This window comes from Etheostoma spectabile, chromosome 9 (genome assembly GCF_008692095.1).
Source record: "Etheostoma spectabile isolate EspeVRDwgs_2016 chromosome 9, UIUC_Espe_1.0, whole genome shotgun sequence".
Classification (NCBI taxonomy): Eukaryota; Metazoa; Chordata; class Actinopteri; order Perciformes; family Percidae; genus Etheostoma; species Etheostoma spectabile.
The window spans coordinates 20470993-20485109 of NC_045741.1; the positions used below are offsets into that span (position 1 = coordinate 20470993).

The window sequence follows — 14117 nt, forward strand, 5'->3', positions numbered from 1 at the left end:
GTTAATTACAGATGATTGTTATCCTTTTCCTTTCACCTGTATAATTGTAATAGTAAACAAATGGTAAATCAGCATTAATCTGACATTTAACAAGCTCTGTCCTTGTTTTCTCTTCTTTCCCTTTTACAGTTGAGGACTGGGACAGTTTCCAGGCCATTTTGGATCACACCTACAAGATGCACTTCAAGTCTGAACCCAGCCTGCATCCGGTGCTCATGTCAGAAGCATCGGTGAGTTAGCATTTGTACGAGCTGGATCTGAACAACACTGACTACATATTCTGTGATTGTACCAAGGCCGAACAGTATTCACATGCCGGCCAATTTAGTCCTGTTCTGTCTTTAAAATACTGACTTGTTAGGTAAATTACTTGTGGTAACTGGTGACATTTTTTCCGTTTGTTTAAGACATAATCTGTGTATAGTGAGGTGAGGATTCGGGTCGGTTTCCTGCTCTGGTCCTCATCACCTCACAGTGTGAATAGTGTGTGTGTTGTGCTGACAATAATCTGTTTAAGCAGGCTATTTTCTGTTTTGTGTCCGCAGTGGAACACACGAGCGAAACGAGAGAAACTAACAGAGCTGATGTTCGAACATTACAACATTCCTGCCTTCTTCCTCTGCAAATCTGCTGTGCTATCTGCGTATCCTTTTTATTATTTCACTTCATCCAGAAAAAGGATGAGAGGCTTATGTCATTTAAATTTCCCTTTACGGTTTGATAATGGCCTCACAGAGCTATTTCTCTTATAAAAGGTCTGCTGCACTAATACAGTATCTGTTAATGTATTACATTTCCTTAACTCTGAGTGTCTAAGCTTTGCCAATGGCCGGTCTACAGGCTTGGTCCTTGACAGCGGCGCCACACACACCACAGCGATTCCAGTGCATGATGGCTATGTCCTGCAGCAAGGTGAACAATTATCACACCTCATTCATCATAAGTGGATGATCAACCTTCAGACTTTACTTGGCTATTTAAACCAAGAAGGGGATTGATCTCCTAAGAGTAATGGAAAATATATAATCCTGTGTTACCTTATCTATAATTTATATTGCCATCTGCTGGTTGTATCTTGAATCTGTCTTGTCAATCAATCCAGCTGTTAATACAATTTGTTACAACTATGAACTATTGTTGGGCAAGATTCATTTTCAGTGATCTATCACGTTTGAAATCACTTTTCAGGATGAAACTAAATCAACATTATGCTTTCGAATACAAAACTATTTGAGTCTGAGCTGCAGTGAAACAAAAGAAGCAGAGTCATTTAAGAGATTGCAAATTCATAAAGGCCACATCAAGTAATTTATCAAGTTTAAACACAGAATGTTGAGGTGCTGTATTATATGTAAAAGGGGGAGATTTACAATGTTCCCTCAAGCCATGAGTCATTTTTCTCTCTCTGATAGGCATCGTCAAATCGCCCCTGGCTGGAGACTTCATGAGCATGCAGTGTCGGGAGCTTTTTCAAGAGCTAAATGTTGAAATAATCCCCCCTTACATGATTGCATCAAAGGTATACAATTTTTTTTTTTTTTTTAAAGAAGGGAGATTTAACTTTACTTTTTATTGTGTGTTATGTGCCTACACAGTGTGTATTTGTCTTTGTTGTCATCTGCCTTCATACCAGACCGTGACAACCAGTGTTATCATTACAGGATGGAGTGCGAGAGGGATCACCGGCCAGCTGGAAGAAAAAGGAGAAACTACCTCAGGTCACCCGCTCATGGCACAACTACATGTGCAATGTAAGCAGCAAACTCTCAGACATGTGTTGAATCCTAGCATTATTAAAGGAATAGTTGATATGGTTGGTATGTATCATGTTTTGTTGAAAGTGTGCCAACTTGTTTTTTCTTAATGTCTGCAGTGTGTGATCCAGGACTTCCAGGCATCTGTGTTGCAGGTTTCAGACTCACCATATGATGAACAGTAAGAGCTTTATTTGGAACTTTAACCCTCCGCGTCTACGGAGGTTTGCATGCTAAAAGTAAATCTCTTCTGAAAGGTTAAAATGTGAGTTTCTCTTTCACCAGAGTTGCTGCACAGATGCCCACAGTGCACTATGAGCTCCCTAATGGCTACAACTGTGACTTTGGGGCTGAACGGCTGAAGATCCCAGAGGGGCTGTTTGATCCCTCTAATGCCAAGGTGTGTGTGCTATTAATGTAGAGGTAACAGAGCAGCCAAAATAACTGAACATCCTGCTCTAAATTAAGAAAGCTGTCATTAAAAGTTGCTTAAAGTATTGCTTTTTATGCATTATGAAGTTTTGTGAAAATGTGTTTTCATGTTGGTTGTTGTGATCCCTTCAGGGCCTGTCCGGAAACACCATGTTGGGAGTCGGCCACGTGGTGACGACCAGCGTTGGAATGTGTGACATCGACATCCGGCCGGTGATTATAAACATGTTTTAGACATGGGTTACACATTTGTTTGGTGCCTGAAATGTTTTCTTTGAGACACTTTTGACACAGTTTTAACTTCTATCCATTTAAGTGAGTCTCCAAATTAGAATGCATTTCAAGTGACTGACTGGGTAAAGATATCTTGCTTAAACCTTTGTTGTTGATGCAAAATTTCACCAGGAATGTAGTTAAATCATAAAAGTGGAGTTTTAGGCCAACTAATTAATCAATTAAAATGCTACAAACAGTTCCTTGCATTTTCATGTATTGGTTCTGTCCAGGAATAGTAATGGTAATTAATTTTTACTACAGCCTGACCGATGAAGGATTTTAAAGACCGATACAAATATTTGGTTATTTAAAAATTGGCCAATATATATTAATAAAAATATCCAGAAACATGTCACAAAACAGATTTCCCTAACATTTATTTGTAAATAATGTTTTGTTTTATTGTCACAACAGAACATAGGAACATAAAAATATTTAAGTTCTGATAAATAAAATGCATAAAAATACAAACTTAAGATTTGAAACTTAAAGTCCTTTGAACAAAAACACAATAACAAAAAAATCAGATACAACAAATATTCATTCATCAGAATCATTTATTTGTCATTATAAATGATTCTGATGAATGAATATTAAAAAAATATATACAAATACCATAGTTCGGGAAATGCCTAATATCGGCTCGCCAATATATCGGTCAGGCTCTAATTGATTAATTGTTTCCAGCGTTGCTTTAAGAATAGAAACTGTAAATTACTAAACCTTTTGACTTTATGTTTCAGGGTCTGTATGGCAGTGTGGTGGTGACTGGAGGAAACACACTCATTCAGGGCTTCACAGACCGGCTAAACCGAGAACTCTCCCAGAAAACCCCTCCGGTGAGTGAATGCCACCACTTACACGTTCTGATGAACACGTATTATCCACGGCTGTAGTTAATGATAGACTGCAGCTACATTTTTATTACAATTCACAACATACAGTAAGTAGTTTATTTTAAATACATCACTAAACACTATTCTATTTCCTGCCAGAGTTGAAATGTTTGTCTGTGATTTGCAGAGCATGAGGCTGAAGCTGATAGCCAACAACACTACAGTGGAGCGCCGGTTCAGTGCCTGGATAGGAGGCTCCATCCTGGCGTCCCTTGTAAGGACACACAGCAGTTAAAACCGTGTCATTAGAATAGATCGACAACAGGTTTTTAATCTTTATATTTTCTTGAGGGAAAGGTGTCCCTCACACACTGATGGGAATTAAAGAGCTGTTGACTTTGCTCTTGAACCATCATAAAAAGAGCAAATCATAAAAGGCCCTGTGGCATTTGTATCCAAAGAATTCAAGAGAGAGTTTTTATTTTATCTCTATCATGTTTTGCATAGACGCACTCTAGTGGGTTTTTTTTCCTTGTAATTTGATTATGGTGGTGGTATTCACACATACACTTTCCTTGACAGCTTTGTCTTTAGTTACAGAATGTGTGTATTCTTTCCTCTCCTGTTTCCATCCTGATTTATTCAAACTAAACATGTTTTGTGTGTCTGGCAGGGAACCTTCCAGCAGATGTGGATCTCCAAACAGGAGTACGAAGAAGGAGGAAAGCAGTGTGTAGACAGGAAGTGCCCTTGATTTGACACCCAACCCCACCCTGTCCATCACACTCTTTGCCACAAGCTCATCACCGTGAGACGCATCTCTGACCCTGGACTCAGGAACACCCACGGATGAATCTTTTAAAAAAAAAAATGTTTGAGTTTCTCGATTTTGTGAAAATAAGACACACGTACAAAGTAAACTGTTACGATGAAGAGGGGTTAAAGTTCCTTTGTTAATGTCACTAGTCAGTCTGTTGCCTTATCTTTACGTTGTTGGAGTTTTGTGGAAACCTTGCATCTTCAAGAAGTTTTTCTGGAATTGACAAAAGCCTGATCTTGAACCTATTGTATCTTGTTCCCCCCACTTAGTTTTTAATCAGTGTGGAAATTTGCTCTGCAAGGTTTCTGCAGACTGTTACGTGCATTTGGAGGAACAACCTTAGTATGAAGGTGAATGTCTTCTGTTCATAAGCCTCTTTTTTTCTGTAGTAAGCAAGCTAATCGGAGGTAAAGGACAGTCACTTCTCGCCTCTTTTTGGTGTCAACTCAAATAACTATTTAATTTTCACTTTGCTTGTCATTAGCTAAATATGGTCTTTTAAACAAATAAAGTCTGTTTTTGTTAAATGAAATGTGTGATGAAAGTATAATAGCTCACTTGATTTTAATGAGGGTTTCTTGTAAAATTGCTAATGGTGGTATGACATGAAATAGCTGGTTTACATTTCCATAATGGCATCAAATGACTAAAGTTACATCAACACATTCAAAATCTTGAAATCATCTTGCAGACTAGTAAAAGATGACATGGTGTGTTTTAATATAAGGTATGAAAACTGATAAACATTTCAGGATGATGTAGCATAATTTATCTTAGGCTCCAGTTAATAGGCTGGACAAATACACTCATACTCGACATAGGACAACAGTGTCAGACCTTCAGTTATTGGCATGAGTCGATTCAGACTTGGGTATTCACACGGACTCCAGATAAATAAATACAGAGAAGGCCTTGTTTCTGGACACGTGTCGGGCTCACAGCTGTCAAAAACTCATTGCAAAATGTGCGCTCGTAATTTCACGATGCGGAAACCTTCACATGAGGAAACTTCTCCTTGATTTTGGACTGGGTTGCCTTCTCTAATGTGACTTTCCTGGCCTTCTCTCGAAGATCCCTCTCTATACGCAGTCTGCAAGACAGAAAAATATGAAGTCAAAAGAAATTAATTTTATTTGTTTCATATAGGGAACAAAAACTCCACATTTTACATCTACTAAAACGTCTTTTACACGACAAAAAGGGCAACAATATTGAATGTGTGTCATATCTTACCTTATGTGTGATTGGACAAACTTGGGTGTGAAAAACCTCTTCCTCTTGTATCTTCTGTTCATGTGCCAAGGAATAGCATATTCTTTGAATCGATACCTGAGGGAAAGTACAAGTGTGCATAAGTAATGCCACTTACCAACTTTCATTTTCTAAAGCCCTTAGAGGTAACTGCAATCAGCTAACAGACCACCCGCAGAAAGCCTAAATCAGCTTATTTTTGGGGCCTTTTTATTCACAACACAGATGAAGACATGAAAGAGGAGAGAGAAGGGGAATGACATGCTGCACCTACAGCAAAGGGCCGCAGGTGCGTCGTGGAGTAGTCTAAATACGGAATGTGCGCCTGCTCTGCCAACTGAGCTAACCTGGCCACCTAAATTGGCTTTGCCTAAACTTAAATAAATTCTGTTGAAATAGCGACCTGCTTCCAATGGAAAGGATCAGTGTGTATTCTTGAACTTTGGAAAGAAATGTAATACATTTTCCTTCCTCACAAAACATTTGCAAAGCCGCTTTTTAAAAAGAATTTAATTTCAGAATTGTTAACATTACACGGTTCTTCCCTGGTGCACTGCAGCATATCTTGGCGTTTTACCAAGACACGATCAGTGGAACTGAAACATGCATGTGAGTCCATGAGCTAAACAAAATGGGGACGCACACATAGAGAAACAGCTTCATAGCACTCCACAGGAAACCTAAAAACAATGTTAATTAAGACTGCTGCATTTCTCCATGTGTATGTGTGATGTAATGCATATGGAGAATCTGCCCTCACCAGTAGACATATCCAAATATGTTCCTCCTCCAAGCTCCTGGTCTGGCTTTCTCCTGTCCTGTCTGCAGCAGTCGCAGAGCAGTCTCTCTCTCCTTCACCACCGTCTCCAGTCTGATCATCGACCGCTCAACCTGGGAGGAAGGAGACAGCAATATTTATCTTAGCCAGGGCTCCTACCTAAACAACAAGAGCACCCACAGTTCTGCAAGCACAAACCCTGCATCCCAACAACCAAAGTTGAGCTGTCAAATGTAATTCCATTTAATCTCTTTCTACATTAATGGTGGAGATATCACTTGAGGATCAAACCAACCTTCCTTGTTCTTTCTGGACTTGGCATCTGAACCCTTTGCCTTCTTGCTTCCTGCTCAAGTGTGAGCAGCAAGTTCTTTTCTTTCAACAGCACATACCTGAGATAGAACAAGAGCGTTACAGAAAGCTGATAAATGTCCATACGCTGAAGCACCGGTGAAATCTCAATAGTGCTTACCAGAGTTTGTGTAAATCTTCATTGCTCTTTGTTCTCAGTTGTTTGGCAGTCCATGGTGCACCTAGAATATTTTCAAACAATTTTCTATTATTAAAGGATACAAGCAGACTGTGCAGCCATAGCGGTGACATATGCTCCCTGTAGTGTTTTACCTGACTTCACACTGGTCTCTCCCCAGTTTTCAGGGAGGTCAAAGAATTCTTCCAGCCCTCTCCTGTTGATGGTCGTGTGCAGGGCTCGACACTGTCTCACAGAGCTGGCGGGACTGTACCAAGACAGGGCAGCGAGTGGAGACTTTTCCCTGGTGGATGCCAAATAAATTCACATTACAACATGTAAAAGGGATAATCAACCTTACATTAGAATGTGTATTCTATTCCCTAAGATTGCACTTCTTAGTTTGAATTGTAACAATTCATCAAGGAGCTGCAGAGAGGCACGTGCAAATCCAAAATCCTAAATTTAAGAGTTAACGTATACCGTTAGTCAAAAACAAGCCTTTAACTAAATCCATCAACTAGATCCATGACTCTGCGTTAATCCAATGTCAACGGATTAACACAACGCGTTTGCCGGTGGCATCATACATTTAAGATTTGACGATGTACATCTTATTGTGTTGAGGCTTTTATTTATTTTATTTTATTAGATATGCCTCCTTTACAGAATCCACACAAACTGAGGGGAGCAGAGCTTAGCTATCAACACGTTGACTTTAACGTCGCATATGTCATGTTTTGCACACTGCAACTGCGTCTTACCTGTAAAGACGAGGCTGGTATTTGATCAAAGTGGTAGAAGGGTGCGGAGTATTTATCGATGAGGATATCCTAAAGACATTTTGAAATTGCTTGCAAAGAGTCAAAACGCGTCCTGCTGAGGAGGACGCCGCCATCTTTATCGTAGGGGAGTACTTTTTTCCAAGGACGGGGAAAACATGTCACGAGATACTCTGCCTCTGATTGGCTTATCCTGACATTCTCACTTTGGCCTAACCAATCCCATTCATTTTTTTCTAAACAGAACCAACCAGAGCAGGCAAGTACTAGCTAATCAAAGGGAGAGTAGGGCGGGTTATGCCTTTACCATCCTAAGAAAAGAAATGGGCCTCTGTGGCATGATGCATGCTCTGTAGTTCCCACATTACCCATCATGCATTTCTCTATATTAAATGTTTTGTTTTTCTTTTTCAGTTATTAATATATATTTATGTTACGACGTTTATACACGGAGCCGACGTGTACTATTGTGAAGGATAAAAACCAACAAATCCGCTGTATCTACGATCTGCCCCTATGATCTGACCTCGTTCAAGATGGCGGTTTCCGCTTCGCTCTGTCATCAACGAATCAGAGCTCTTGTTGTTGAAACGCCATCCCTCAGTAGACATGGTGGGCATGAGTGTTCTCAGGTCTGCTGCTGCTCTAGCAGCCAGACTGAGTCCTCTAAAATCTGGAAGTAATGCTGCAAATGTACTCACCCGAACAATCCCACGGACAGATAAAGGTAAGAGACACCCTGGCCGTTGAAGAGTGAGAAGTTTGACTCTAAAGGTGGCCCTCTCTTCTTATGACCTTGCGCCCGGACTTGTTAGCTTGCTAATATTATCTAGCTGCTAACGTCTGTCCTGCTGTCAACAACAAGTTCAAAGTAGGTTAGTTACGTTACTTCAGTAGTTAACGTAACAGACAGCTGCTCTGTTTTGTTTGTCGGCTAATTGCCTTTTTAAATTGCCGTTCTTTAACGTTATAATCATGTCAAAATTCTCATACCAAATGTTGTGGTTTCCAATGTCGAAATGAATTGTAACATCTTATGTTACCAACTTCTGTAATAACGCGAGAGCTTAAATACCAGGGAAATATGTGTAGGCTATTTGAAATTTTTAGACACTATTACACTATAAAAATCCATTTGACTCAGTGGGATGCACATTGGACATTTTCCCACACAATTTTATAAACGTTAGTAAATACTGACAAGATCAGATGAAGCTGTGATAATGATCATAATAGTGATTTTGTTCAGTGCCCACCCCTGATTTATTAAAAAGAAGACACATTTGAAGAATGATCACCCGTATTGTGGATATAAGTTCACTTTGCTAAGATACAGACTGCATAATACATTCATGCCATTATCACAAGAACCAAAATCCCAGTCGGTCAAGTCTTATATGTTGATATCAGTATTGTGTCAATTAAGCACCCACCTTTTAATTGTGAAATACATGGTCACAACAGTGTCCCCTGCCTTGCCTTGCAGTGGCCGTTCGTTGGGGTCATGGAAAGAAAATGTTTGTCATCAAACCCACTGACTTCTATGACAGGAGATTTCTGCGCTTGCTGGTGAGTAGTGTTACGCCATCTAATTCATTTCCGGTGATCATGACACACTAAAGTGGGCTGCAGTTGGTAGATAAGTTTGATGCCAACATTAGGTTCAATGTAGTCAAATTAAAGCCATGCATAAAATGCCAACAGCTTTTTTTGCCTCAATGTAAGTATTATTCCTGACATGTTGGCTTCATTGGAGCTCCAGTCTTAATCACCCCAACATTACAGTTTTCAGTATGTCATTTTGTCTTCTCGTTTGTTTTTCACAGCAATATTACATCCTCCTGACTGGCATTCCTATGGCTGTCATTGTCACATGTGTGAATGTCTTTGCCGGTAAGTAAGGATATGTCTTCAAGTTTTTTTGCGTGCTTTATTTTAGATCAGTTGTTACTAATTTGACATTTAAATATGTGATTTGATGAGTAAATCAAAAGAAGTTGCATGTTACTTTGAATTGTTCTTGAGTGTGACTTTGTTGTGAAGGTGAGGCAGAGCTGGCCGATGTTCCTGAGGACTACGAACCTGAGCACTGGGAGTACTACAAGGTACGTAGCTACTGGAGCATCTCATGTCATTAGAGGTTGTGTCACTGATCTGAACCCTGGTTCAGGAATGGGTGGGCATGCATTACATTTGGCATTGGGCATTATATCGTACCATAATCAACCTTGCCATCATGAAGCTTTTGCTGCAGTGCCAATCTTTAAAGCAGTCCTGTTTGCCTCCACAATGTTTTGAGTGTTGTGTCTAGGCCTACACAATTAATCGTTATAAAATTGCTAACTCAATTAACCCTGTTCACAATTTAATGTTTAAATAATTTTTATTTATTTATTTATTTTTTAATGACTTTGATTCTCATTTCATTTTACGAGCCACATACTACTACTTTCTTCTGTGAGTTTTGAACATCAAGTGCTGCGTTGCTCTCCCTTCTCTTCATCGAAGCCTCTATGTTTACAGTTTTGTGGTGATGTGCAATTTGCAATTTGTCTTGGTTCATATGTGCAATAAACATTTACACTTTGTGAGAAAAGAAATCGTGGCAGAGAATCGTGATATAAATTCTAAGCTAAAAAAATCGTGATTCATATTTTTCCCCAAGTCGTGCAGGCCTAGTTGTGTCTGCAATATTCCCTCCACAGATTTAGTAAGAGCTCTATAATTACAGATATTTCAGAAAGGAGCCTCTATACTGTTGTCCTTTCATTCATGTTGTAAAATTTTGAAATATAAACCAAGATAAAATGTAATATAGTTGCAGTAATTGTTAAATTACTTGAATACTTAACTAAAATGTCAGTGAGTGCTTATTGGGATCAAATACATTTGCAGTCATTAAAAACACTTCTATGTCATGGCAGCACCCCATCACCAGGTGGATTGCACGGAACTTCTATGATTCCCCGGTAAAGGACTATGAAAAGATGATGGCTGTAATCCAAATAGAGAAAGAAAAGGCAGACATGAGGTGAGTTTTAGTACCAGTGTGTTATAGCTTCTCCTGTCAAATAATTCTTAATGTAACTTGCCAAACTGAAAATGTTTAATACACACTAAACATGGACTAAATCTAAATATTTGATTCAAGAGGGAATGTCTCTTATCAAGCACAACTCCAGTATAGCATCAGATGCAAACCGCAGTCACGACATGATCTGTGTTTCTTCGTGTTGGTCCCAAAGTCAGACCATGGCGGTACAGTTCACAACCTCTGTTGCGGTAATCTCTGTGTGAAGCATCTACTGAGCATTACAGTCAGAGGAACCCCTCAGAGATTGACATAACTATAAGCACCATTAACATCCACGGCACAGTTATGCTTCTAGACAGGTTTCTGTGCGAGTCTAGTTTACTCACACAACGGTGAGAGATTAAGTGTACAAGCATAAAGGAAGCTTTGTTTTTTCTTTTGTAGCACTATTCTTGGATTCACAACTTGCTCTTGTTTTCCATTTCTGAAGCATGATTTCATTAATTCACTGCCCGTTTGTCGTCAACAGACTGACACAGCTGGAGGTGCGTCGACAGATGAGGACGAAGGGAGATGGCCCCTGGTTCCAGGTGGGGACCCTCAACAAGGAGCTAATTGACAACAGCCCCAAGGCAACACCTGACAATTAATCCAGACGTGTCTGCCATCAGTACATCATGCCGATCAATCTCACTGTTTGTACATTTTTTCCCTTCTTGCGTAAATAAAGTAACTATATGTACTCTGATAGTTTGTTCTCCAGTGTTTTTTTTTTAATTGGCTTCATCTTACAAAAATGTCTTTACAATTATTTAAATGTATGTGAATCAGGTTACCTAGCTGGGCAGAGGTAAGTAAGATCTTTCTGTGTCCCTGGATGTCCTCTAACAAGTCATCACTTGTGCAGGTAAAATCTCCACCTCGGTCACACTGCAAAGGATAACCAGGTACACATAATGGGTGTGATGGATGTGTTCCATTGCGCTCAAAGTACAGAAACAGTTTGAGTTTTAAATTCATGCATATGCACTCGGGTACAGTCCCATTTAATGTGGTCTGTTTTCTTTTTAATCTTATTTTATATTTGTCTTGTCTTTCTATCTGATTGGAGTACAAATTGAGATCTTTTGATAGTGTGCTGTATTTGCCTCATAAGAAACAGATCACGCTTGTTCATCTCATCCACCAGGAGGTAGGCAGGCAACCCATTAGTTTGTTAACAAGGATGCACTGCATGGGATACAATTTTGACAAATGAATTGCGTCATTGCTTGTTTTTTAACTAGAGCTTCCACCTGATGGCAGAGCTGTGCAGACAAGATGTTTGTCTGATGGACAAGGGGCCTTCAATTATAAGATGCACAAAATAACTCTTTTTAAATGTGACTTCCACCATTTATTTATCATAAAACTAAAATGTTACAGAGAAATGAAATTAACTTTGTAACAATGGATTACAATTTTAACAACAAAAGCTACTGTAGATTAACACGTGTATGGAGTCTTTTATGTGGTGGGCTTGTAGGATAGGCCTATAGATACTGCAAGTAGCAGCTATCTAAGTGCACCTCATAATCATGCTTTTCCTTGATCCTGGATGGGGAAACAATTGGAGTAAGCGTGGGTGGCTTTATGAATCATCCTCAGAGGTGGGAGGGGCCCTTCTGGTAAAACATCCCCAAGCAGAAGGCGTCACCACAGTCAACAGTAGCGATGTCATTTCTGCGCAGGTCAAAGCTTTTTTGCAAAAAACTGAAAACAGCCAAAAGAACAACATTAGCCTTCACGTTCTTTCCCCGTGTGTTGCAACCAGCCTCCACCCTTTTTATTTTTTTGTTTTTCAGCGTCACATCCCCCTGGCCGGAGGAATGTAGAGACAGAGTGTTTTAAAAATAGCATCCTCCTCTCTGACAGCGCTGCTCCGCTGGCTCCGCGGCACTGTGGTGCGAGAAGCAGGAATGCGAAGATGGCTGCAGACCTCGGAGAGCTGCTGGTCCCATACATGCCCACCATCAGAGTGCCCAAAACAGGAGACAGGGTTTTCAAGAGCGAGTGCGCCTTTTCCTTCGACTCTCCAGTAAGTGTCCACACTGGCTACACACCCAGACATGAGCGCGTTGTTTTGGGTGGACATGGCAGTCTCGCTTGGCTTGGCTTGGCTTAACACCACACGTGATTCTGCTGTAATGTGTGAATGTGTCTCCATGGCCACCTTTCTCCGTGAACTTGAGAGGAAATAAAATACATAATTCAACGTTGTTTACATCTCAGGAGAGAGAGAGAGAGAGAGAGAGATGGAGGGGGTTCCCTTTGTGCAGGGAGAGGTAGACGGTGCAGTTCAGGCCACACTGCTGCTTCAACCAATAAACACACTTGCTAACACACCTGCCTCGAGCTTTGAAATAATTTCAAGATGTAGCCTAGCTGCGGTGTGTGAGAGGGAGTTTACAGCCACCTTTTAAAGTGCCTCAGTGGTGCTTAGCTGAAAGTTTGTAATAATGTAATATTACAATATGTTTTTTAATCATATGCTCACTTTATAGTGGTATTTTGTAATCCTAACAGTGTTGGTTAGCCTTTGCTAGTAACAATCAATTTGTGGTGTGATGTACAGTTACAGTTCACTTCTGTGTTCAGTAGTCAGTTTACAATGACTAATCCAAAAATCATGCTAACCCCTGCTAGCATTGTGATAATGGTAGACACTAATGAGTCTGTGGGGGCTTTTTGTAGTAATTTTTTATGTTACTGTGTCACTAGAGAGTTCATAGAAAATCTCATGAGCCATATTTTGACGCATATTTTCATTTAATTAGTCATTTTCGTTTTCAACACTTTTAAATGTCAGAATCCACAGTTCTGATGCTGAGTTCAACATTTTCTTTACTTGTAAAGACTTGTGACAGATAGGAAGTCTGTGTTTTTGGCTCTTAACACCATACCATACTGCATACATAAAACAAAAAAATACTTTCTTGGCTGAAACCGTATTTAAAGGTGACTCAGCTGTCTGGAGCTCATCATGTTGGCCTGAGGACTGGTTTATTTTTATCCTTGGACTGTTGAAGCTCATATGACACTTTGGGCCACTTAAAGGTTTATCAGAGGGGTTTGTTAGGCCCGCACTGATTGCAGGTTTAGGTTAGTTTTGAAGCGGTATTCTCGATTTATTTAGTCTTTCTAACAGTCCTCATGTGAAAGTGCAGGAGGTTAATTTAATTTTAATTAAATACTGCTTATTGATACCCAGTGGGGAAATAACAATTTACACTCTGTTTGTTAGTAATCACTACACACAGGGTTGAAATACACACACATGGTCAGGACCCAATCATGCACTGGAGGTGAAGTGGCATCTCTCCAGCTACCAGTCCACAATGCATCCAGGTTGTTTCTGTCAGAAGAAATTAGATCCCCTGAAGGAGGTCCTACTGTATTTATCCTGCATTTTAAAACACTTTAAATGCGAGCCTCTGGTCACATGCATCATACCTTTTGTATCTTGTCAATGACATTGTGTGTAACAGGATGCACATAGTATTTAGTGGAATCAACAGCGGCAACATTGATGTATCAAATTGCTTGTATAAAAGACATGATCAAAGATTATTCCCATTTTTGAGACATTCTTTGACTAAAAGAGTGTGTAAGGTGAATGTGACTGTGGATTTTATAGTAAAAAAAA

General features: G+C 39.8%; 4 protein-coding genes across 5 annotated transcripts in view; 3 read left to right on the forward strand and 1 right to left on the reverse strand.

Moving 5' to 3' along the window:
* actl6a (actin-like 6A) overlaps positions 1–4650 on the forward strand; it is a 9099-nt gene extending 4449 nt beyond the window's left edge. Inside the window, exons 4-14 of the mRNA XM_032527145.1 lie at positions 130–230; positions 546–643; positions 818–912; positions 1413–1519; positions 1662–1751; positions 1874–1935; positions 2040–2154; positions 2319–2399; positions 3206–3301; positions 3486–3572; positions 3972–4650. Of these exons, the coding sequence (XP_032383036.1) occupies positions 130–230; positions 546–643; positions 818–912; positions 1413–1519; positions 1662–1751; positions 1874–1935; positions 2040–2154; positions 2319–2399; positions 3206–3301; positions 3486–3572; positions 3972–4052 (1013 nt within the window). The 3' untranslated portion in view covers positions 4053–4650. The remainder of the gene's footprint in view (positions 1–129; positions 231–545; positions 644–817; positions 913–1412; positions 1520–1661; positions 1752–1873; positions 1936–2039; positions 2155–2318; positions 2400–3205; positions 3302–3485; positions 3573–3971) is intronic.
* On the reverse strand, positions 4168–7614 carry mrpl47 (mitochondrial ribosomal protein L47). Its single transcript, XM_032527150.1, has 7 exons — positions 7381–7614; positions 6772–6920; positions 6620–6680; positions 6443–6539; positions 6130–6260; positions 5352–5447; positions 4168–5208 (listed from the first exon to the last, which is right to left on the reverse strand). The coding sequence occupies exons 1-7, from the start codon at positions 7512–7514 to the stop codon at positions 5097–5099; spliced, it is 780 nt and encodes a 259-aa protein (XP_032383041.1). The 5' UTR covers positions 7515–7614; the 3' UTR covers positions 4168–5096.
* A 285-nt stretch (positions 7615–7899) lies between these two features.
* Positions 7900–11180, forward strand: ndufb5 (NADH:ubiquinone oxidoreductase subunit B5). The gene is made up of 6 exons (XM_032527151.1): positions 7900–8125; positions 8885–8967; positions 9225–9291; positions 9442–9503; positions 10323–10429; positions 10962–11180. Exons 1-6 carry the CDS (start codon positions 8008–8010, stop codon positions 11080–11082), a joined length of 558 nt encoding a protein of 185 aa, XP_032383042.1. The 5' UTR covers positions 7900–8007; the 3' UTR covers positions 11083–11180.
* Positions 11181–12125: 945 nt separating this feature from the next.
* usp13 (ubiquitin specific peptidase 13) overlaps positions 12126–14117 on the forward strand; it is a 27690-nt gene continuing 25698 nt past the window's right edge. The window contains exon 1 of one of the 2 annotated variants that reach the window (XM_032525251.1): positions 12126–12509. In XM_032525251.1, the coding sequence (XP_032381142.1) occupies positions 12399–12509 (111 nt within the window). In that variant the 5' untranslated portion in view covers positions 12126–12398. The remainder of the gene's footprint in view (positions 12510–14117) is intronic. The other variant, XM_032525250.1, reaches the window with a different exon arrangement.